This window comes from Drosophila ficusphila, unplaced genomic scaffold, assembly GCF_018152265.1.
Source record: "Drosophila ficusphila isolate 14025-0441.05 unplaced genomic scaffold, ASM1815226v1 contig_286, whole genome shotgun sequence".
In the NCBI taxonomy this organism is placed as follows: Eukaryota; Metazoa; Arthropoda; class Insecta; order Diptera; family Drosophilidae; genus Drosophila; species Drosophila ficusphila.
The window spans coordinates 7,423,659-7,449,063 of NW_025064189.1; the positions used below are offsets into that span (position 1 = coordinate 7,423,659).

At 38.9% G+C, this 25,405-nt stretch overlaps 2 protein-coding genes across 4 annotated transcripts; both read left to right on the plus strand.

Annotated features, from left to right (window-relative positions):
• The first annotated feature begins 8 nt into the window (after positions 1-8).
• On the plus strand, positions 9-1,984 carry LOC108100674. The gene is made up of 3 exons (XM_017204690.2): positions 9-129; positions 215-861; positions 1,499-1,984. The coding sequence occupies exons 1-3, from the start codon at positions 30-32 to the stop codon at positions 1,745-1,747; spliced, it is 996 nt and encodes a 331-aa protein (XP_017060179.1). The 5' UTR covers positions 9-29; the 3' UTR covers positions 1,748-1,984.
• A 1,068-nt stretch (positions 1,985-3,052) lies between these two features.
• On the plus strand, positions 3,053-23,857 carry LOC108100698 (C-type lectin 37Db). Of its 3 annotated transcripts, XM_017204720.2 has the most exons (5): positions 3,053-3,787; positions 8,835-9,308; positions 17,789-17,892; positions 22,126-22,234; positions 23,286-23,857. In XM_017204720.2, exons 1-5 carry the CDS (start codon positions 3,580-3,582, stop codon positions 23,534-23,536), a joined length of 1,146 nt encoding a protein of 381 aa, XP_017060209.1. In that variant the 5' UTR covers positions 3,053-3,579; the 3' UTR covers positions 23,537-23,857. The 3 variants fall into 3 exon arrangements, with proteins under 3 accessions (XP_017060209.1, XP_017060210.1, XP_017060211.1); XM_017204721.2 differs by lacking the exon at positions 8,835-9,308 and having other exon boundaries at positions 3,058-3,787; XM_017204722.1 differs by lacking the exons at positions 3,053-3,787; positions 8,835-9,308 and adding an exon at positions 14,358-14,800.
• Positions 23,858-25,405: the final 1,548 nt, after the last annotated feature.

The window sequence follows — 25,405 nt, forward strand, 5'->3', positions numbered from 1 at the left end:
ATTTATCTAAAGACACTTAATCGTACAAGATGGCCAAGAAGAAGGGGAGGAAGGGAAAGAAGGGCAAGAAGCCAAAGGTTGATTGCAGGTTCAAGATCACAGATGAGATGCTTAAGCCAATGAATGAGAGTAAGTACTGATTAATAAATAAACTTTCAAGTAGAGAATTTTAAAAAATAGAGCTAACATTTATATATTTTTGATCTTTTCCCAGATGCTGATGATTGCGATGGCTGTTGCCAGTGCGCCTGCGATTGCGACTGCAGTCCGGAGCTGGCTCCTTGCTTCATCCAACCTACTAAACAGGATCCGGGTCCGGAGGCCTACGATGAGTTCGAGGCCTGCCTTAATGGCAGTGGGTTGACGATCAGAGTGCTGAAGAACACCCATAAGGTGGAGAGCGTCCAGGATGGATCCGAGAATGCACCCAACCTTCGAGCAGACGATGATCCCTGCTATTATGACGATCCCAATGACTGCGAACCCAAGGAGGACGACTGCCTGCACGAGATGCTGCAGCGCAGCTCCTTCGCCCGGAATCACATTAAGCGCAGGACCGGCGGCAGGATCGTCAACCATCCGAACATCCCGAAAATTCGGGCCAACATCAAGTACTCAGGAAACGATGCCTGCGAGACCGACAACTACTATGTGCCCTTCTCGAAGATCAAGGAGGCCTGTGACCGCCAGGAGGAAAAGGTGGAGTGCTATCGCCAGAGACTCTGCGGCGGATGCGAACGCATTGTTCCCGCCCAGTGCCCACCGCACAACCAGAGGACCTGCTGCATGCAGGTCGAGCGTAAGGACATCCAGCAGACCATGAAGGGTGTCAATCTGGACACAAGACGAAAGGGCATCGAGGTGAGTTGCGTTCAGCCAAAAGCATTTATTATTTTACACTTTAACATTTATCATAATTCCTTCTTTTGATTGAACGCAAAGATTGTCATACAGTAGTAATTACCTGTTAAAAAATTGAATTTCAAGAATGTTTAATCTCAAATCGGAGCAATTGCTCATCGCCTCCGCATTCCTTTTTTTTGGGATCGTTGGTTACGTGTGCGAACGCGGAATGTGTGATCGCTTTCAGTCCGTGACTTGGCCCCTGTAAATGCCGATGCAGGTGGTGCAACTTCTGCAACTTCGGCAACCCGGTGGAAGGCTTTCAATTGCCTCGATTTTGGGGCAGTTGCATAACATCTGCCAGCTCCAAATGTGGAGCACTCTTTTCGTTTGTGGTTGCAATCTGCTCCAGCTTTCTATGGGTTTTTTATTTATGGTAATCGCAGGGGAGATGTAATAGCAGTTTAACACATGTGTGTAAATTAGTAGCTCTTGTTCCGCCGAAATTACAAGTGCATCCATAAATGTCATGCTTGAAGTGCTGTTTTATTACCCCCATTACCCTAAAGTTTTTAAGCTTAAGAGATTAGATAGGGGTTTTCGAGCCGACTGATTTTATATATTCCTCATCCCGCTTTTAATTTTTTTTAACTAGGTCTGCTACAAGACTTGCGAAGAAACAGACAGTGATGTGTTCCTGGTAAAGCTGGGAAGCAAGGCAAAGTCGCAGCACAAGAAGAGCACGATCGAGATCGAGTTGAGGACCCCTAAACAACCTGTAACCTTGCCGGTCAGCAAAGTCACCACCGAAACATATGTTTCCGAGGAAATGCTCGGTGGGGCCAAGAAAAAGAAAAAGAAGGGCAAGAAGGGAAAGAAGGGCAAGGGCAAGAAAAAGAAGTAGAGGATACGAAAGGACCCCTGACAATCCTTCGGTGGATCCCAAACCACTTACCGGACCAGAAGCACACCTTTTGAGAACCCATCCATTGGCATTTACATCAAACACCTAAATTACAGCAGTTGTCATAAAAATTTCAATTTGGCAATATTCCCAACCCATACAATGCATATTTCGACTAGAGTTACGTATTTGTATTATTTGGAATTAACAGAACCAATAATTAAAATTTTAAATTAAGGGAGGTGTCATTTTTATTTTAAATTCAAGAGTGTTAAAGCCGCATGTGAAGATTTGTTGATCTGTCAAAGATGAAGCTCCCTGAAAAGGATCAGTTTACACAGAGCCTTGGTTATTTATAAAACCAATGGAAATCGTAATTCGATTTTTCGGATCTTTGAATGCTCTTTAAATGTATCTATTCTATTTTGATTTCATATTTTTTTTTATTTTTGATGATTATCTTTTCCAATAATAACCAGTTTATACCCCCTATTGAGCTGAAAAGAAATCGCAAAATGGCTTAAAGAATGCATTTCAATATTTGACAGTTTTATGGTTTCTGTTATCTTGAATTAAAAATGGAGCTTAGTATTGGCGATCGAAGTTAAAATTCCTAAGCATATTGAGCTGCTTTACATTATGGAATGGGAAATCCCTCAAGGGTACCAAACATATGTAGTAAACTGTTATGCAAATCTGTATCGCTTTTTTAAGGGTACTTAATTGCCAAGTCAAGGCCACAAAAGGTGGTTCATCTGCAATTCCCTCGTTTCTAAAAATAGCCCACAAAGCCAATTGGCGATGGCTGACTTGCAGCGGAGAACAGTAAAACCGATCCGCTCGGACGGTCTTCATCTATTGCACACCTGTAATTAAAAATCATGGGACCCATCTCCACCTGAATTCTTCGAAGGAGAAGATCGAGGCGAAGAGCCGCAGAAAAAGGCGTTGGATGCAGCGGCGGTTTTGTGGTTTGCCGTCTGGTCCGGTCAGTTCAAACGAGTTGAGGCACCAGGCAGATATATATGCTGTATATATGCGGAGTGAGAGAGACCGGAGATCGGGCCAGCTGACCGATCGACGGTTCGGCGAGGAGTCGAGCACGAAACTCGTTTTAGTCGCGTTCAAACGCTTTAGTCTGTAAGTTAACACGGCGAGTGCGATCGCAGGAAGGCCCCTAGAAATTCGAAAAGCGGTGCCCCAGCCTAGATGTTAACTCTTCGGTGGATCGGCCCCGAATGCGAGCAACTTTTGAGATCGGTCCACGGCAGACCTGAAAAGTGAGAGACCCCAAGACCCCGAAAAGTCCAAATTGAAACGCGCTCAATCTCCCTCTCTCTCTGCGAAAGCGGAAAGAAAGTGAATTGAGTGGAGATCTCGGTGATTACTTAATCCGCGGTCGCCTTCACGATCAGGCATCGAACCCTGGCTCCGAAAAATATTTGGAAGGCGCAAATTAATGGCTCTTACTTAAAGACCTTTCCCCGCCCCTCGAGCGTTGACAGTTGGGCGGAGAAAACAGAAGTATTTGAATATTATAATACAAAACAGATCGAGCAGAAGATACAAGACATTTACCCGATATTTTGATAATTTAGAAAGCGAAGCTGCATACCAAATAGGCTAGATCTGGAGACACCTCTAAGCGGCCAACGTCGGTCAGTTTCAGTGGCATTCAGTTACAGCTCGGATTCGGAGGTTACACCATAGCCTCGACTTGCTTTCCCCGTTTTCCTCGGTTACGTGCACTCGGGCGATCTCGTACTGACTGCACTTGCTACTTTTACTGGTGTCTAACATTCGCGTGAAAACCAAAACCAAAATCAGTGATAATGCTTCGCCCCACGCTCATCGTAGTGCTCATTTCGCTGGCCAGTGTCGATTCCGGCCACAATACACCGCCAAACAAAATTCCGGTGACAGTGCACGTCAGCAATGTGCCACACGGATTCCATCTGAACAAAAACAATCACATCGCCAGCACCAGCACCAGCAGCAATATTAGCCACAATCCAGAGGAAAATGGCCGTAATAAGAGAGGTGAGTACTTGTCCCCTTTGAGGCACTTGGCAAGTGCCTTCGATTGTACTAAATCCGTGTCAGGGTCAGAGTCAGAGTTTCTCAGCCTCTGTGATGGACCCCGTCAAGAGGCTGTGTCAATTGATTTGCAAATATTAACAATTGCTCATGGCCAGATTGCTTTGAATCGGTTCAAGTTTTTCCTAATGCGTGGTTTTGGACAGAGGGAGGTGTGGGTGGAAAATGTGTGGCATTTCAAGGGTTCCATTGGCGAGAAATTGATTACGTTTAATGGGAGAAAGCCACTGACATTCATTATTGACGTTAATTAACCTTAATGTTATACCGTACAATAAGTTATCATCTTAAATCCAACGAAACTTAATAGAAAATTCCATAAAAAGAAAATCAAATGGAATAAGCAACAAAGAACATATCAATATAGAATGTTAATTATCTAAGAGATTTATAGCTGCTCAGAAAATACATTTATATTTCGCCACTTTTATTTTGGAAATAGAAACAAATCTAGTTTTTCATCACTATCAATACAAAATATAAATAAAGAGAAGAACATTTGCATAAAAAATCTCTGCAAATTTATCAGCACTGATTCTGCATAACATTTCGATTTGCAGGCAAATCAAGCTTTCGATTTTCATATATTACAACAAAAAAGCAGAGATCAACAAAAATAGTATTGGCAGTTATTAAAATGCTAATTGTGTTTCCCATGCACCATTTGGCATTTAAAGATTTCGCATTTCATAAACATATGAGTTCTACACAAGCGAATCTCGGCCCAATCCAATCGAATCAGACTCAAACTTTCGTAGGCTAAAATAAATATATGTATGGACATCGTGTTTATTTATATCTGTAGGTGCGTTCGATGCGCATCTTCTAGTTGCATAAATATTCAGCATCAAAGCTAAGCTAGAAATCCAGTTTGAATAATATGTTTGTGATACGTTTCTCTCGACTTATTGGATGCGCTGCCTAACTTTGTTTATATATTGGAATGCCGGTGACCTCAGAATATTAAATGAAATATGGAGTAGAAGAAAATACTGAGGCAAATCAGAAAAGCCATTAAATAATATTATGCAAAAGCAATTTATGGCTGAAAGAATAATGGCAGCTTGTGAGCAAAGTTCAAGTCTTTCACCTCATGACATTTTGGCGAGAACAATGGCCAAGGAGCCAAACACGTGCCGAAAACCTTTCCCCAAACACGGCCAAAAGATTAATGAGGTATAAGAACCCAGCCTGAAACAGAAAATAAGAGTTCAAAAACCTCTGGCCGAGCCTTTTTAAATAATTACTGAGTATTATGCCACCAAAGAATTTTGATTTGCATTGGAAATTCAATTCGCTTGTCGTGATGATCAGAAATTAGCCGAAGATGTCCAAAAATAAAACAGATGCTTTGAAATATGCAAATGTTTTTTATTAAAATGTGAGAAGAACTCTCGAACCTTTTGGTGGTTTTGTGCCTACCACTTAAAAGGGTAATTTGTCAAGATAGGGAAAATATTTAAATATTGATTTGATTTTTGGAATACTCTTTATCTTTCAGTAGCCTTACACAGTATTTTCAGCTGGTATCTATCAATCGATTTGCATCATTTTGATTTTATAATAATATTCGTGTTGTGCATTGACATACAACACGATTCTCTAATTAAAACTGATACCAATAAATAATAATTGGTCGATTTATGTTAATTATAAGTAGCTATATATTTATTAATAATAAATTCACCTTTGTGTATTTGAATTTTTATGTAACTTAAACATCAAAGCGATATTAATAATTCAAATTTTATTTAAATAAATAATAAAAAAGCCTAGTGAACAAATTGAACTCTGTAATATATTATTCAAAAAATATTCAACCTGACTAAAATCGATTTTAATTTAAGCGATAGACTGCAATAATTTATTGGTCTTCGCTTTGTTAGAGTATCCACACAAGCCCACGAATATAATTACATCTTTCAGCATTGAATAAATAAATCTTTTAGGCTTGTGGCTTGACATTGAACCACGGCTGCCAACTAAACTTAATTATGATCTAATATATCAAATTTGTGTACTCATGAGCCGCCGATTCTTAGGCACCTTGAGTGCGTCAATCAAAGAAGTTTGACCACAGCCAGAAATCTGAGGCTTGGCGTGCGTAACGTATACGCCGCATTGGCTGCTCATGTAATTAGCCGAAACAAGAGATACAAGCAGATTGCGCAAGCGTTTGAAAAGTATCTTTATGGAATGTGGAAGCTGGTCTGCAAACAGAAGAGAAAAACAATCGTTTAGCGAGCGGAATTGCGAAATCCTTTGTCTTTGTCTTTGTCTCTGGGCAACTCCTCGCAGCTAATTGACCTCTTTTCAGCCAAGCGGCAATTGCAAGGCCCTCAAATAGCCGTTGTTGCAGTTGCAGTTGCAATTGCGGCAGCTTGTTGCAGCCTCAGATACAGATACAGATACAGATTTATTTGCGACGGTTCTTAGCCTCTGATGCTGGTGGAAATGATTTAGCGCTTTGATAGGTTCACCGCCGTCTCGGTTCGTTTTTCTCTCAAGGCAAAGCCAACATCCTCAGCGAGTTGTCATGATTTATGTGGCCTGTGCAAACGACAATTAGCCGGTCCAAGTATCTGCTATATAGTTGTTGCCCGATTCAGATACACATCGCGACGGAGACACAACTGGGTCACCAAGTCGTGGAGTTATTGAATGCCCAGGCCGATCGACAATTGCACGGGAAAAAAAGAAATAAGGAGATCAGTCTTAAAAGCTCGAAATAAGTATGGTTGAAATATTTAATATCCCGGAAAATAAATAAACTTGAATATCTCATACCTTCACAAAACTAATTTGAAAGAATAGCACACCATATAAGAAATATAAATTATAAGTTCTGTAAGTTAAGTGATTCTTATTTGTTAAACTGTTTTTTTTTATCATTGATCGGAGATTGGATATCAGAACTCCCCCTTCTCCCAATGTCAAAAGCATTTGGGCCATCACGTTTCAGCTGTTTTCATATTTTCGATCCAACTTTCAATGGGTCAGCAAATGGCGCCCAACAATGGCACGTAAATTATCTCACAAAATGCTCGGTTAACAAGCCAAGGATTGCGACTCTTGAAGAACAATAAATGAACAATGAACCCTGAGCCTTGTCTGGTTTGTTTGTGTGCGTTGAGCTGCCTTTTGTTCTCCTTTCGATGCGACCTCAAAAGCAACTCTAATTCCAGCTCGATTGGTAATTAATGCCGAAATTAAAGTCTTGCTCAATGACTTGCCATTCCGCTGGGACTTCAAAGCACCTTAAATTCTGTGCAAGTTGTTAGAAAATGTTTACATCCGCCGGATTGGATAAAAAATTACTCTACACAATTGTGTTGAGTGGACTGAACTTGAAGTTGAATGGGATCAATCAATTATTCTGACTCAATACTGAGTACTTTTTTAAATTTAATTGTCGAATTGATATTAGGTAAAATATTTGTTCTAGATTCATCAACATTTCTTCGGAACCTAACGCTTTAATAAATCTTTTCAAATCAGATATAAAAGCAAACACGAATATGTTTGTCAAATTAATTATTATGTGATGAACTGAATGTTCAGTTTGATTAGCTGCTGATGTGAATGTCCGAAAAACATTTTAAAAGGTGTGTATAAAATCAATCTTTTTTAAACTTGTCAGTATCCCATATTTTAGGAGAAATTAAGTAAAAGTAAATTGAAAAGCTAACAAATTTTATAAGAAATAGGTAATCGATTTGGTTTTCCAATTTGGCTTTCCATTAAATTAACTTTCAATTTCCACCTAATTATTGAAGACACGAACTTTCCATTAACGAACTCTGATCTATAAAGAAGATCTTTTCAGTCGATTGCCGCCAAGTGCTTCGGTGCTCAGGGAGTCCAATTTCATTACCCGAAGGCAATCAGATTAAGCGCCGAATTATCCGGCATACAAAGTCAAGTGAACAGAGGCCTTGTTTTCGGTAATCCGGCATTAATGTTTCACCTGACATGGCACACACTTCGCGCTCCTCACAACCCCCAGAAAACCGCTCATGTCCCCACTCAATCACAGAAAAATGCCAGGGCGTAATTTTCAACTCTTTTTGCCGCGTAATGTTGCGCTCTTAACTGATGATAAGCAATGAACAAAGAGATATATTTAAAAAAATATTAAAAACATTACGTTAATTGCGTAATAAATTTTACTTTAATTTTCTGTATTTCTCTTTGCCCCCGTGGAGATAAATTTAACCCGAAGTGCCACTCAAATTAGGAGCTGAGGGCTGGGCGGGGCTAATGTATCACAGGGCTGTTAGCTCGTTTATGGCACAGTCTGCGAATCCGGATTAAAGCCACAAAATTTATATCAATTATTTGGCAATTTCGGACCCATCACAGGGAGCCCCGGAAACTGGAAATGTTCGTAAAATGACTGAAACACAACTGCTTAACTGCTGGGCAGTAAAAGTCTTCGCCGACCTTGACACACTTTTTGGGGAGATGAAATGGCAAGTGATCGTGGTGGCTGAACCCCTAAAGATGATGGCAATTCAATTATTTCGATATCTTCTCACTTTCATTCACAAGAAGCGAAGCCCAAGAGCCACGATCAAACACTTTATAAGGGCAACCACAAGGGGCCTTTCCCCGATTCCCAGAGTTTTGAATGATGGCTGCGTGTCACTCCGAAACCCAAACGATGTAATCAAAAATTCATCAAGTGGCGGGCTCATCATGATGCCCTAACATTGATATAAAAAGCCACCTCTTTATTGCCTAACTGTTGCCATTAACTCGCTATTAGGGTATAACACTGCGAGATATTTATCCACAAGGGTAACCAGACTTCGAGGGGTTTTTGTTTAGAGGTTGCTGTTTTAATTACTTTATTTTCAACACCTCGACGTGGGTTGTCAGTCCCGCACTTTTTGTAATTACCTTTAAAAACGAAGACTCGTGTATTACACAACTTGCAGTGACCCACATGGGACTACTTGTTCAGTGATTAATTGTGGTCCCGTTTCAGGCACCCAACTTGATCAAAGCGAGATAGCTCGCCAGAATCAGATTACGCAGCAGATATTTGCCAACTATTTGGAGCGGCGACTGTTTCCCAATCGCACGGCCAACCAAAAGATTCCCACCATCGCGGATATCCTGCCGAAGCCCAAGCCATCGCCCAGGCCACGTCCTCGCGGATTTGCGGCGAGTGATGGGCGAAATTTCAAGAGGAGCGGTGGTGGAGCTCAAAGGAATCGCCTGGCAGCTGCGGCCTCCAAAAGACAAAGCGGCTACAATCGCAAACGTCTTCAGGAGGTGGAGGAGGAGGAGGAGGATGAACAGGATCAGGATCAGGATAGGGATCAGCAGCAGCAGGCCAACCAGGAGGACTTCGACTACGATGTGCAGGAATCGCTGCAGAGCGTGGAATCAGAGCAACACGATCAGTACTATGGCAACATTTTCCATCGCGATCCCAGCGAAAATGAAGTCGATGCTGGTGAGTTGAGATCATTACTTTCGTTAGAACTATACAAAATGTATCGAAAACTTCATCGCCATAAATAAACAAAATTTATCAAAAATAAATACGTGATCAAGTTCAATTAAAACTGTTTCATGAGCGTACATAGATATTTCATTAGGCTTTATCCACTCTGCTCTGCATTTCTAACCGCCATTAATCAATTCCCCATTTACCCACTCATTGATAAAGTGATCAAGCGAGGAATTGATGTTTGACTTCGCCTTACTTAGAGGCTATGCCATTAGCCACGCCGTTCATCCATCAATCCACTTTAATTTGCTTAGTTCCACTCGGTGCAGTTCGGCTTCCACCTTTACAATAATTACCTCATGCCATAAAATTATTTTAAGGCATGTTGGGGCATTCCCTTGCCTCGAGCCACTGTCACTTTCAATTCATTCCTTGAAGACTTGTTTCATTTTCATTCCATTTTGAGTACGTGAATATTCCATAAGTGGTTCGAAATTAACAACTGACATTCCTGACCATTTTATGTTGTCTCTTTTAGGGATTACATTCAACTTCCTAGCATTTTCTTTAAATTCTTTACTTTTTCAAGTTTTTATTGTATTATATTTAACTTATTTTTTAATGGCATTCTTAACAGATTTCTAAAATTTTTGAGTTGCTTGCCATAAATGTGTTTCTTTGGTTTTTATTCACCTCACATTTAAGTGCCTTATTTATTGTCTTCTGGTGATTCTTTTGGAATTCATTTCCTCACACTAAAATCTTTGTTTGAAACAGCTGTATCTTCTTGTTTTGTGTTTAATTATCACTGTTTTGAACTTTATTTATTAATGGAACTAAGCCAACTCATTACCTCTTTCTCTCAAGCATTACGCTGCCTCATTACTTATTTGCATTTCGCAGCTTTTTGTTAGCACTGATCGCTTTGTCGCCTCCGGGACCACAGTGCGTATGATGAATGGCCCTGGGCTGCATATGAGTTTACATAACATATCAGACGAGTCTCGCTTTGTCAGGCTATTTGCACAGCTTAAAGGCGAAAAAGTTGGCAAATTTATAAGGCTTTTTTTCACTTTGCCCAGGGTCGAAACTGGTTGCACCCCGTCCCTCTTTTTCGCACCAATTTTAACCCTGAGCGAAATCTTCCAAAACAAGAAAGGAAGCTAGCTTCGGCATGCCGAAGCTTATATACCCTTGCAGTCATCAAATATGTCGAACAAAATGCATAAAGGCTAAACAACATTGAAGCTAAGACGATTTTTCTATTAATTTTCCACATTTTCGACTATAGATCATATGGGAGCTATATGATATAGTCGTCCGATTTTGATCAAATTTAATTCGTAATTCAAGAGTCGTTAGAAAACATTATTATCCAAAAATCATGCTTATCTGATGAAAAAGAACGATGTTATAATTTTATTTCCGTTATTTCTATATAGATTTTTCGATCTTTCCTATGGCAGCTAAATATATAGTTGTCTGATTTTTATGAAACTTTTTCCCAATATAAGAGTTGTTAAAAAACTTCATATTGAAAAAATCATGCTCGTGGGATAAAAAACAACGATGTTATAAATTTATTTCCATTAATTCTATATATATTTTTCGAACTCTCCTATGGCAGCTATATGATAGAGTTGTCCGATTGTGATAAAATTTAATCCGAATTTCAATAACAGTTCGGAAATGCCATATTGAAGAAATCAAGTCGATCTGATAAAAAACAACGGCGTACGATTTTTTTATTTCATTCTCTTGTATTGGAGCTATCCGATATAGTCGGCCGATCCGGCCCGATCCGACTTATATACTGCGTGCAATAGCTACACAACTTTTGGGAAAGTTTCAGCAAGATAGCTTTAAAACTGAGAGACTAGTTTACATAGAAAAAGACAGACGGACAGACGGACAGACGGACAGACGGACCGACGGACCGACGGACAGACGGACAGACGGACAGACGTACATACATATTTCGATTCAGATGGTGATGCTGATCAAGAATATATATACTTTATGGGGTCTAAGGTGTCTCCTTCATTGCGTTGCAAACTTCTGACTGAAATTATAATACCCTTTTGCTCTGCAAGGGTATAAAAATGTACGACCACGAATCGCATCGCAGCGAATCGAATGGAATCGAATCAAGACGAGTCTAGAAGTAGTTCGATGACGGAATTTTATTTTACTTAAACGTCAAGCCATTAAAATTTATTACCCACACACGAGTTGGGAAGTCTGTGAAACAAAAGAGCTGCCATAAAACTGAATTCGAGGAGGCAATGCACCCACTTCCACATGTTAAGAACTAGTTGAGGATTTCATTTTCGTTGGCAATGACACTTTGTTAGCAATTCTTTTAAATTCGATGGGACAGTCGTTTGAGATAAGAATTTGCATGCGTTTTTAGAAAAGGAAGTGAATTATTGTTACCTAGGGGGAGGAATCTTAACTGATTTATGAACTTTTATCAACTTAGTTAAAGGTGATAATTTGAATGTGGTAATTATTCTTCTCTGATCCTGCCTTAATGATTTATAAAAGAAAAATTTTTAATGCAAAACGACTTATATATGTATATGAAGTTCAACAAACCGCTTTATTCACAGTCTTATGGCAAAAATAAAACAAAATTTAAATATCTATTCCATTAGGGTCACACAAATTGTAAAGGCTTTGATCTGAAAACCCATCAAAGGCCATATATTGCGTAGATTTTGACGAACGCTCGCCGGTTAATTTTGTTTGAGGGGATTCACCCGAGTCGAATCACGTGCGAGGGTCAACTGAGGGGAATCCACTCGTTTCCAAGAATGGTTTTACGAAATCTATTTTCGGAAAATTTATGCAAAACTAGCTGCTGATTATCCAACTGCCAATTATATCATTAATAATATCCACAAATTAACAGTGAACTCATGACAATTAATGATTATATAATATATTGCAATTTAAGTTAATTCGAAAACTACGAAAATATTAAAATTACTTCCGATTTGGTATTCCCCCAACTAAAACATCAAAGAATTTTTAATTTTATCACTTGTGGCCTTGGTTTTTAGGTGATGGCAATGAACTCGTCGCCTATATATTTTTTCTGGTGCGAAGTCTAATCTGGTTTTGTTAGCTCAATGCATATAAAACTACTAAAAATCTGAATAAAGTTTACGAACTGAACTTCAACTGCCCTGAATCGTTTCTTGTTTTCCCGACTGCTTGTTTCCAATTAATTAATTAGTCCAGCCCCTGAAGAACTGCGAATTGAATCGATGCCGCTTACAAGATACCAGAAGACACAACAAAAATTTAATTTCATTTAACACGTAAGCACACCGAGAAATAAAGAGCAGCCGGGCAACAACATAAAGTGGATTTTCATGCAAAAAGTACGAAAATAACAAAATATGCAAAGCGGTGGCAACAGCAACAAGTGGCTGCCACTTGGCGACTTGGTTTTTGGATTTCTTCACAAATTGCGGCCATTGCAGATGCGTTTCCTCTGGCTCTTTGCCCCTCCCATCTGCAAATGGAATCTCAGCGTCTTTTTCTGACGCTGACATTTTCCGCAAAAAGTTGTCAATAGTATTTGTCCCCTCCAGCGGGACAATAAATTTTTATGACCGGCTCTTAATTGCTGGCACAAAATGTTTTATGAAGCTGTTGATTTTACAATTCGGTAAAGAACTTCCATCCTTAATAGCAAAATTTGAAAAATTTCTATACTAGTAGTTACTAAAAGTATTTTATGAGTTAAAAAAATTCTTATACTTTTCAGCTTAACATTAAAAAAACATTTTAAAAACTAACGCCTCCTCAGCTACTAAAAATACACCTTGTTATTATCCCACCATTTATCTTCCCGTCACTTGCAACTGATCTCTGTCAAACATCGCGCATACGCAATGTATGACCGTAAAGCAACAAATCAGCACTCAGCTGAATGAAAAGGCAAATACCAGCAGCTGGATTCGAACAATCTAAGCCAGAAAACTAGTTCATCATCTGCATTCCAAGGTCGCTGCTAAGAAATTCGGGCAGCAACAGTGAGAAGTGAAGTTTTCTGGTTCGGCCCAGTTTGATCGTAGACCAAATTCGGAGCCCACGTTTGAAATGCATCCATCCCGGGGGAATTGCGTAATCCCAGAACTTAGATCAGATCAGATGAGAAGAGAGCAGAACAAGCGCAATCCGAAACCGCAGAAGCGAAACTAGAATTTGGAAACGACTCCAATCTGCAGCTTGTACCCGGTAGTTTGGGAGTATGTTAAATAAGAATAGATTTATGCGAATTCTTTTTTATAGTATTTTATTTATATTTAATTTAATTGCTCATGAGTCATTGGTATTTCTTCAGCCAAGTCTTCCGGTTAAATAAAAAGACTGCTTCTAGTAGAACACACTATAGAATTGAGTTTGTTGAATTCCGCATACTTCTACATTTTAACATTTTAAATCTTTAATTTTTGTAATTCACCTCAAAACCTAATATATCTGAAATAATTCGCTTTAAATTAAATAAATTTATAAACAAATCTTAGAAATATACAACATTTAAGTTTATTGCTCAGTAATTTCTAATTATTTTTTCATTATATTGTTTGTACCGGGTAATTCCTATTCGAGTGACTTAACTAGAGCGTTCTTTCAAAGGTTTGGCGTTCGTTTCACTTCTCGTTTCACCTTGGTGGGGTTTCGGACTCAGATTCCGACTCGGCTTCAGATGCGACTCGAGCTCTCGATCTCCAGCTGAGGCCGCGTCAAGTGTTTGACAAACAGCCACAAGTGTCCGCCGACCGCTGGCCATATCCATGTATGGTCGATCTCGGCCGATGTTAATCTTTCGGGTTTCGATTCGCCTTTTTTTCGCCTCTTGACGGCGGCAAACAAGTTCGTCTTCGACTCGGAGATCTTCGACTCTCTCGAACCAGTTGGGTAACTCCAAGTATCTCTCTGAGTTTTTCTCCGGCAGCTTCTCTTGCTGTATGGGAGGGAATTCTGCCTTGGTTTGAGCCAAGTTAAGCCGAAAGAGTTAGTTCTTCGACAGCCGACGGTCAGTTTGGGCGCACGCCAGCGCACACCGTTTATTCGATTCAAAACTGAAGTTTTTCGTCTCCGCATTTTGCCAACTTTCGATTTCATGCGATAAGCATATCAATTTGTATTTAAAATAATTCATAATTTGAACAAAACAACCAACGACCGACAAAAATATGCGATAAATAATACAAAGGCAAACTTTTTTTCCGATACGCATTTACAAATATTTTACGGAATTTTCAGGGTAAAAGTGTGCGGAAGTGTGTAAAACAAGATTTTAAAACGGAAAAAATAACATTTGCATATAGCTAGCTCATACATAAAATATTTGAATAGCTCAACGTTTTCAAACATGCAAAAGTATTTCGTTTTGTCTGTGATAATCTCCCTCCAGCTGCTTTGCAGTCTGGACAGGACAATGGCATCGCCGAGCAAAGGATCAGGTCCTGTGGCGGGTATGTTTAAAAGTCAGATAAATCAGATAAAATTACCCATTACCCATTGCATAACCCGTACAATAAAGGAATCCTGACCACAAAAAGTGCACGACAACGAAACCAAAATATGAGCTCACTTTCACTTTCTCGAATTGGGTTGGCTGCTGGGAATGAATGGATGGACGTGTGAAGTTAGGAAGCTTAATTGGGGACTTTAGAGCCAAAATGGATGATGTATCAACTTTGTTTAGACAGCTACCGTTTGTTGTGGCATTCCATTTTAATTTATCGCGAGCTCTTTCTGTTTTTGGCCCAATTCGATTTGTTTTTCCTTTTCTGGCTTGGCCACTTCGATCGAAATTAGTCAAATGTTTTTTTGTGCACCTGCCTGCATTTTTATTGCCTTTACTGTTGGCTGTTGAAATGTTTGTAATAAAACAAGCCATTTCGTTGACATAACTCATCAAGGTAACAAATAAATTTATACAAAAGCCAATATAAATCACCGAAAAAGGAGATCAGGCCCAATTTAGGTTAAAATTAAGGTAAAGGCAAAAAATGTATACTAAAGGTCAGGGTTATGTTTATAAAAAGGAATCAATATGGTTTTAAAAGAAAATTGACGGTTATATATTATTTACTCATAAAATAAAAGAAGCAGTTCTTAGAAACATACGTCATCAGTTAACAATAAATCTTCCCAATCTTGATCTAATCTTAATCCAACCAATATTTCGCTACCCAATAAACCCCATAAACAAATTGCAGCTGTTAGAGAAGAAACAAATTTATAACATTTATAAAAGTCAAAATGCAATCATAAACAATAAAATAACAGAAAAAACCCATTTCAATATTAAATATTCTTTTGTCTCTCTGGATACACATATTCGCATGCAAATTAGCATAGAACAGGAAAATATTCTTCCATAAAAATATATATATATCTGTTAGAAGGCGACATCGAAAAATGTCGTTGAGTGTTAGATTGATTGTGCCGAATTGAAATAAAAGTGTTAGGCAATGCACATGCCTGGACTGAAATATGTTCTTTTCAAAGGAAGGTTGTATGTTTATATATTGATTGTTGATTTTAGGGGTGAAGGAAGGACAGGGAGTGCATAACAGGGTAACCAAATTGACATTGACTTTTTAGCATTCTGCTTAATCGCCTCTTGTGCCGAAACTGGTTTATAACTCCTATGATAAATCCCCTCCACACACAGAAACCACAACGAATAGTGTTTGCTTTAAAAATTAATAAACAATAATTAAGTAAATATATATTTCAATTTACGGTTATTTATGAAGTTGATTGGCGAAGGAAAGCTGCATGCATATTTTATGTTTGCTCGCATCCTAATCAACTTGGCACCTTTAGTTTGTTTAATGTCAGTTGAGGAGTAGGAAAAGCACAGTTAGTCCGAAATCCAACCGGTATTTAATATTGGTTGTATAACATGGGATTTAATTAACAAAGAAGCCTTAATTCCTTGATGCAAGCTCGCATGTGCGAAAGTTTTGCAAACACTTTTTCCCTGACTCAAAATATGACAACTTATTAAAAAAATACTTCCGTTTTGTTTAATGAAAGAAACTTTAATTACACTCCCACATATATCAATTAAAAATTTGTTTGTTATTAGCCAACTCTTGAGCACTAAAACTCTTGCCAAATCTTTGCATTGTTTAAACATCGCCTTAAACCGCCTTTTTGCATTGTTTACGACGAAGCGAAAATGTTAACTGCTTTTTGTTCATGTTTTCACACGGACTTGGACCGTTGTTCAAAGTAAATTTATTTCTTTTTGGAGTTCGGCCCATGTCACTACGCCCCCTTCATATATCAGCGCCATTCGACAATCGCCATCAACATTAACATCAACATCAGCAGCATTCGGCAAGGTCTTCGCAGAATGTTTGTGGATGGACAGACGCGGCGGATGATTAATTAATAAACATTAGCGGAAAGACAGTTACGAAACAAAAGGGAAACCGTTTCGCTTTTTTTTTTAGAAAGAATATAACGTAAGTGACCTTCACATACTTGGCAGTTAACAATGGTTGGACCTTGATTTAGATCTCCAAATGAGTTCTGGCTCGAGCTTTAGTGCAGTTTGTGCGTCCCTGCGGATTATGCTGAATTCTCGCGGACAAGTCGAACTGGTTCTCGAAAAATTCCTTAAGGGAACCAGTTCCAAACACGAGTTTGTTTCCTTCTGACATCTGGACAAGCTTTCATAACTCAATTTTGTGTAGAACAAACAACCGCGCATCGTTTGCAATTAGTCTCAAAGTCTTTTGTCCCCTCAGATTAGCTTGATGTCCGTTTAAGGTGGGAACGGCATTTAAAACCACGAATTAAGATCGGTTTTATGGGGTATTCAATTAGTCAGTGGACAATCTAGAGATGAGTCAATCCTAAAAGTGAAAGAAATAAGGAAAGATATCTACTCTCAATGTGCTTTAAATGCGGCTCGTTAATTTATAGGTTTCGATTATTCAAGATTCATAGATGAACTTGGATTCAGTGTGACTTAAGCACAAGGCAACCCGCCTTATAAATGTTTATGGATCTATAGAGGAATGAACACTATAAAATTTGGGCGTTTTAAAATACTTAAACAAACCTGTTTAAGTCCTTTTAGTTTTATGACCTAGACAGACATGTAAATTTTTCTGTTTTTAGTGCCACAGAAACAAGATTTGCGAAACTAAATTTTAGTGAATTTCAAACTTTATAGATTTTTTTATTACAATGTTTGCAAATATGTGAAAATGAGTTCGAGTTGGCAAATAACTTGCGCTAGGAAAAACAAAGAGCTTAAATGTTTTTGTTATGAATTACTAAGTTTCTATAAATTTTTCGATATAGCCTATAAAACCGATGCTGATCCTTAAGACAAAACTGTCTTCCGGCTCATTTTTCACTCGAATTAATTATGCTGATTTTTTTTTATGTTTTGATCGACGCTTATCCTCCATCCTTTTGACTTTTATTTTTAGACTGCCCCAACTGCGTGGACGAGTCGCAGTACACGCCGAATAAGTGGACGATGCCGTTGCTGAAACTTGGGGAGAAGCGCTACTACCTCGGCATCTTCTTCAAGGTGAGTGGCATTCCACGCCCCACAAAACGGTCCATAAACTAACCGACCAAATGCAACTGACCCGGCCAACGGTTCCACAAGTCCGGTTTGATGGCTCTCGGGTTTCTCAGCTGCCTCCGATTGCAAAAAATTGCATATGGAATATTACAGAAGGGGCGGATCAAGAAGCTTAAATTCATTTATTGCACTGGTCAACAAGTTTCTGGTTTTGGGTGTGGGAGGGATGAGAATATGAAGATGAGAAGGTCTGATTAATAGTGAACTCAACAGTTTCTTTAAGAGGCCGCTAGCCGCTCATCGAATTATTCAAATTACCAACTAATTATATACATGAGTTACAGATTCGTAGCTAAAGCTAATATCTTATTGAAGATTTACATTATTAATTTTAAACCTAATTCGTGCACCATTTTTAAGTAACCATGACAAATATATGTATTTGTAGTCTTTTGTGATATAAATACAATATCGATCAAATTAGCCAAGCCAATTTGAAAATTATGCATGATTCAGAAAATATTTATTAATTACTTAATTAGTTTAGTCGCTTTGTTTATTATAATGCGATTAGTGGCATATAGTATGCATTTTCAATAAAAGATCCCTGCAATAAGTGACTTGATATCATAACAAAATAACCTTAGAATTGATACTAAAGTTGTTTATAAAATCAAAAGAAGATAACAGAAACATAAAACCCTGCTTAATGAAAAAACCCCATTCTCTCCAACTCGACCATGAATAAAAATATCTAGGGTATCAAAAAAAGGCGCGTGCTTGGCCACGCATCGGTAGATATAGTAAAATGAATACCAAAGTCGCTATTCATATTAAAAACGAATTAGTCAAAAGGCATCAAAAAGGCGTTGACTTAACCGCTATCGTCTTGGACCAATGGTCGTATGAGTAATAGAAAGAGCTGGCAACACGAAGAAAAGAGACGGAAGATGTGACTATACTAAAATTGGCTACGTTACTGGTTTCACGTCAAACTGAATTATATTTTCATATTCATAAAATCCACAGCAGAGTCTCCTTGAACTTTAAAAGTGGTGCTATAAAATCAAAACGGCTCCACCATTGTAAAAATAATCAGATGCATTTAGTTACTATTCATCAATGAAGTCTTTCAGGAAGAAGTTAAATATTTATGGTTATATGTCCATCAGAAGTAAGATTGTTGGATTAATATATTTGCGAACTTAAGCCGTGTAAAATCAAAATTAAAATACATACCAACGAAATGTATTATATAGTGATACAGAATTTCTTAAGTCTTCATAATGCGAATAAGCCAGACCTGCAAATAATATCTCATTTGAAAACCAGACTGGCATTTCTCCGAACATATACTTTTTAATCCCGAACACAATCTCTCAATTGCTTGGAATAATAAAAATGTTTTCGTTAATTTTTAATACCCAAGCGATGACAAATAAATCTCGACGGTTTTAATTCGACATTTGAACGCTTTAATTGCACCAAACAGCAGAAAGCAAATAAATAAATATTTAATCAACTTTCCTTGCATATTTTGGTTTATGAACGTTCCTTGCCGAGCGTGTAAATTAAACAATTCTATTTGGAACATGCCGCCGGATAAACAAAGAAATGAATTAATTATTAGCTCGTTAATTAACAAAAAAAAATCCATCTCCCCCACCAACCAGTTGGCTGATTAGGCGGCAGATACCGAAAGCCACCCAGAAAACAAAACCCAAAAAAAAATCCATAAATATTCCCAAATTTGTTTTCTCTAACGGTACCTTGCTCTCTGTCGATATCATTCTGTCTCGCTCCCCCTAACACCCACAATTGCCCAGTCAATTGTCAAAGCGATTAAAATTTTAAGCATCTCTAAAGCTCTGAAAGTTGGCATTTTAATTTGAATTTAATTTTTAATTCGTTTTATTTAATCTTACCCTAACTGAAATAGGGATGCAGTCTTTCAATGATCACTTTAAATTCTTCTTATCGAATCCATTAACATTTGAATATTCATTACTATTGTGATTATTTTTACGACTCTGCTTTTAATTAATTGAAATTAAATTATATAAACGTTCGATTTAAGTTTAATTGAGGCGCGACACAAAGTAAATCTGTCAAAATATTTCCAAGAAATTTGAATAGTAATTTTGCGGCTGAATAAGACCATTTTCTTTCAAAACATAAGATGCGAATTCAGTTCAATGTTCTTATATATCAATAAAAGAAATTGAATATTCATTATTATTGTGATGATTTTTACGACTTAAAAAAATTATCATAATTTAAGCATTTAGTGTGATTAAAGAAGAAAGACCTTAACTGTTTTCTTTCTTCTCAATTAAAATCTAAAAAAAACTTCTTAGAGCATTCCCAAGTTTGTTGACCAGATCTGAAAGTTAAATACTAACCTAAGCATTTTTTATCTTTCTTTTTCTTTTTGGTGAGTTAATTAACCCCGCATATCAGTTTCAAAGTGTTTTCCGATTATTTATGGGAATATTTAATTAAGAATTCTACCTCAGCCTTTAAAAATACCTCAAAAGTCATTCAGTTTTTGGCTTTTTAAGCAGTGGCACAATATTATGCAATACATATGAGCAATTTAATGCAAATTCATTTCGTGTGTAAATATGCTAATGAAGCAATTAAATTTTTTTAGGGAAAACAAGACTTGACAACCGCACAGCGCCAGTCGGAGGCATAATGTCATTTGGACTTCACGCAGGCGCAAATCAAATCAAAGCTAATTGAGATACGACTGGGTGAAAAGTGGGTGGGGGCAGTGGGGGAAACAGGTGGGCCGTGTTAAGGTAGCCGTGCTAATGACATTAACAACATGGCCAATATTTTGTTGCCACTCAATTGAGTTTTGTGTAAACTTCAGTTGCTTAATTGGTCGACATTGCCTATCGCAAATGATTTAACAGAATTTTGTGGGCTGCAATTTGATTAACCCAAAAATGTGTTGCCAAATGTTTGAGAACTACATGTGTGTATTACACATTTAAGAGATAAAATATTACTTCACAAGTGGTTTTCTTCAAGAAAAAAACTAATAAAAATTCCCCAATGTTTTTGTCAAAGTCTTACTATAAGCGAATTTACCTTTTTATACAAGTTAAAGTATGTAGTACCTAAAGTATGTCCTTGGACCTCAAGATAATCAAAGACGTTTAGCCTAAACAAAGACTTTCTTTGTAAGTTGGCCTGGCCAGAATCACGACAAAGAGCTTGCGAAACCTTGACAACCTCAGGAATTGCCTTTTGGTTTCTTTATGCTGCTCGAGAAAAATCAAAATACGAGTCAGACAAGGCATTAACCTTCTGCAGTTTTCCCGACAGCCACTCCGGGCCATTAAAGGAAACTGGCTTTGTTATGAACCAGAGTCCTGGTTTCACCTTGCCACACCAAACTAATTGACTTCTCGGCGAGGCGAGATGAACCTTTACAACCCAATAAACACTTTCAGGACGAAAGACAAGTGAAGGCATTAAACACCTTCCGTCTTGCGCCGTTCCTGCCACATGTGGCATGTCAGTGAATCAGGAGAGTCGTGTGGCAGGATGCCGCGTCTCGCTTTATTCGCGCACAATTACGGCTAACACAATTAAAGCCAAGTTAATGGGGGAGGAGCGAAGTGATGCGAAGGGATGCAGGATGTATAGTTGCGTAATCGATTTATGTGCACATCAGTTCACAGCAGGAGATACATGGACCCCAACCAAACCGTTCGGTTTTTTGCTAACCATCCATTTCTGCTAATGACCCGGCCAAAGTCCATTAGAGTTAATTGAATATGTAGTTGGGACGGTCTGGAGCTGACCATGTAGCCCAAAACCAATTCAGATTTCGATGCCAATTTCGATTCTGATAACATTTAGATGGGCTAACCACATCAGATACAGAAACCAACACTAATTGGCTGCAAACCCACGCAGATCCGAAGATAAACTCGATTTCCATGCGAGTGCGTGACCGATGCCGCCCCCTTCACACATCTACATCGAGTATAGCCACACATAAAAAACAGGAGGAAATAAATCTCTGGGATTTTTATTGACAAGTGTCGGCTTGGAGAACCGAGATTGAATGGCACCTTCCAGTGGCTGCCGGGGGATTGGGATCTGGTCTCTCGGAAACTGGGTCAACCGATTGCGCAAACACAATTATATAATCTTTAACTTGGCATGCATCTTAAATTCAATTCAATTCAATTCCATCTGTGTGTCTCTCCATTTCAGGCAAACTGGTTCAAAGCCACACAATATTGCCGATACCATGGCATGCATTTGGCCAGCATTTCATCACAGGAAGAGAACGATAGACTGGAGAAGCACATACGTGACTTTGGTAAGTTGGCGAAGGAGTTAAAAAAGCTGGCATCCTTCTTCGCAGCAAGTAAACTGATTAAAGAACCGAGCGTGCTTAGATGAATCTCGATGATTGAACCCATCGAACAAGCCTTCAACTGATTAAATATACCAGAAAAAGCTAACAAAAAGCATCATTCAAAATAGAAAAATTTAGTTTTTAAATTTTATATCAAGAAATCTTATAGTGAAATTATAAGTTCAGTCATTCAGTCAAATAGGAAATTCCAAATTTATAGTAAATACACCACTGAGTATTTACTAGTCTATAAACCATACTTTGGCCCTCTCAAGCTTATTGTTATTTTTCCCCCACTTTTCGTGAGTGGGCGTGGTTTTTGCCCATGGCCCTGCGGCGGTCAGCTTTCAACAAAAATGCGCAACATTCACTTTTTCCGTTTGTCTGCGTCTATTGCCATGTGTGTTTTTATGGAGATTTATGCAATGGAAAGTGCACCGGAGTTCGTTACTCCAGCTCCCATAGTCCCATTCGCCCATTCTCCCGCTCCCCGATCTCGACCCCCTTGGTTGGGTTTTCGGTTACCAACTTCCGTGTATTATGGCACGGCTAGAAAGTCCATTGAAAGCCCGGTCCGCTGGCCAGCGGCCAGTTCACAAGTCCCCCGATTCCATTCCTGCGGCATTTGCAATTGCTTTTGTTTGCCGGCCGAGTCAGTCTCTTTTGTCATATTGATCGGCTTTTCAACTTATTTTAGTTGTTGCACGCAACGCAGTCTGTGGCAATATGAATGCAGCTGTCAGTTGGTCGGTGTTTTGACAGGGTAAAGACTTCTTGATTGGCTCTGTCAAACAATTGGAAGATTCAATTTAAAACAGCCATCCTGTGACTTAATACATTTTGGCTAGAACAAGTGATGATTCTAGGAGATTGGAGAAATTCATAAAATTTAAATATAAATATATATTAGCTCATTTTGATAAGGAAATAAGTTATACTCTCCAGCATAAGGAACATTGTATTTCCCTATTTTTACCAAACTTAATCCAAGTGCTTTTCATTTAATTTCCAGGCCTGGGCCACGAACATTTCTGGATTTCCGGCACTGACCTGGCGGATGAGGGCAACTTCTTCTGGATGGCCACCGGTCGCCCCATCACATTCACGAACTGGAACGCCGGAGAGCCGAACAATTTCCGGTACGAGAACGGCGAGGAGGAGAACTGCCTGGAGCTGTGGAATCGCGACGGCAAGGGCCTCAAGTGGAACGACTCGCCCTGCAGCTTCGAGACCTACTTCGTCTGCGAGGTGCAGCCCAATTAAGGCGATAGCCCAGGGTCGGCACTCCACATCCGTACTCCGTACTCCACATGCGATAGTGATTAGCTAGTTGGGTCGAACTGGGATCAAGCGCAGTTGATCCGCCGAAAGTGAAAGTGAAGGTGAATGTGAATGTGAATGTCGGACACGACAGCTGAACGATCTAAATTCGCGTATTCTTAGCTTAGTTGTCTAAGTGTAAAAATCTTCTTGGTAATTAGCTAGTAAGCCTAATTAAATTATGCCTAGGATTGCCTGTATTTTCTCATGTAAAGTATAAGCGAAAAAAATTAATAAAAATTAAACAATTTGATAATGACAAAAGCATACTTATAAAATCAAATGGCTCTAAGCTGTCAACTTGAAACGGCCATTTGGAAAGCTCTAAAAATTAATGGATAATTGAAAACCACGAAATAATTTTTAATTAGCTGTATTTGCCCAGCTGAATGATTGGAAAATTTAAGGGACATCAAGTGCCTACAATCATGAAACTAATTACCACTCAACTTGGAACTGCGAAGGGCTATTAGGGATTATTCTCTCAAATTTTAATGAGCTTTAGCGTCCATTGAAAATTCAAAACCACCAGAATAATATTTGGATTACTTCCTCAGAATTTGTAATCAGCATCATTGCGTTTATGTATTTTCAAACCTCGAAAATAATATCCCTCGATTGTGGTGACGCGTGAATTTGGATGCTTGTTCGTTTGCGGGGAAATAAGCTCATCATTTCATCAGCGTTTCCCATGAGGTGCAACGGTGCGTATGAGCAATCCATTTTAAACAGCGCGCCCAACCGCCGCCCGTTTCCCTCTCAATAATCATGTTTTGCCATAATGCGCGCAAATAAAATTGAAAGTGCCTGTCAGCAGTTCCGACCCAGCATCCCTCACCTCACCTACAAATTTCCCCGACATTTTCTCCTGGGGAGTGCAGCCACCTGTCTGTGGAGCAACTAAACAAAACTAATGCTGATAAAATAATCAGCTGGTGGAGTGGAGCGGGGACTCGGCTTCGAGATTTCCATCCTTGATTTACTTTGTTCTGCTCCAGCGATGAGAGGAGAGCTTTTGGCAAACATTGTTGCCAGCGATTCGCGACTTAGGTGTCGGTCCCATTGTCCTCATCCCAGATCCGCCTCCTCTCAGTGAGTCCCGCTTATCTGTCCTCGTGTCCAGCTGTTCGCCAGGACTCCCCGACGGATCTCCCCTCGGAACAGCCGCCGCCGGCAAGGGCTAGTCATAAATCAGGACCCGGGGGAACAGACAGGACGCGAGACGTTGTTTGAGCGCCAGGACAAAGGGAGCGCATGCGCATGAATTTCCTGAGGAGAGGATATCCTGAAGAGAAATCAGCTGGTGGGGCAGCACAATGGACTATGAGTAGCATTTGCACTTTTAGGCAATGCACGAACAGGTTACTTTTAAAGTAAACTAAATACGTTCAAAAAATAAAAATGAATCATTTTAATAGCCAATAAAAACCAAGTTAAAAGTATACAGATATATTCGAGGATCTATTGTAAAATAAATATTTATATTATATATTTTGTTGTAAGGAAAGATAGTATGATATATGCCTATATTAAAAATAACCTACGCGATCTATAATGAATTAAAATCAAATTTAACACCTATAATACTTAATCACTTAACCACAAACATTTATTAGCTGATTTTCTTGGAATTAACACTTTCAATTTCACTGGAAATTTTAATGCCACATCATTTGGGCCAATTAATCAATCACTTATCACCCGTCATAGCCAGAACATTTAAATTCCCATCAATCAGTCTTCGCCCAGCTGCAGCTATTTCAATCTTGGCCAAGAGAAATGCTTAGAAAAAGTCCATGCTCTTACACTCTT

Coding starts and splice junctions, on each gene's coding strand:
- LOC108100674 (XM_017204690.2), top strand. CDS start 30: ATGGCCAAGAAGAAGGGGAGGAAGGGAAAGAAGGGCAAGAAGCCAAAG. Junction 130..214: donor GCTTAAGCCAATGAATGAGA/GTAAGTACTGAT, acceptor ATCTTTTCCCAG/ATGCTGATGATTGCGATGGC. Junction 862..1,498: donor CAAGACGAAAGGGCATCGAG/GTGAGTTGCGTT, acceptor TTTTTTAACTAG/GTCTGCTACAAGACTTGCGA.
- LOC108100698 (XM_017204720.2), top strand. CDS start 3,580: ATGCTTCGCCCCACGCTCATCGTAGTGCTCATTTCGCTGGCCAGTGTC. Junction 17,893..22,125: donor ACCTCGGCATCTTCTTCAAG/GTGAGTGGCATT, acceptor TCTCCATTTCAG/GCAAACTGGTTCAAAGCCAC. Junction 22,235..23,285: donor GAAGCACATACGTGACTTTG/GTAAGTTGGCGA, acceptor TTTAATTTCCAG/GCCTGGGCCACGAACATTTC.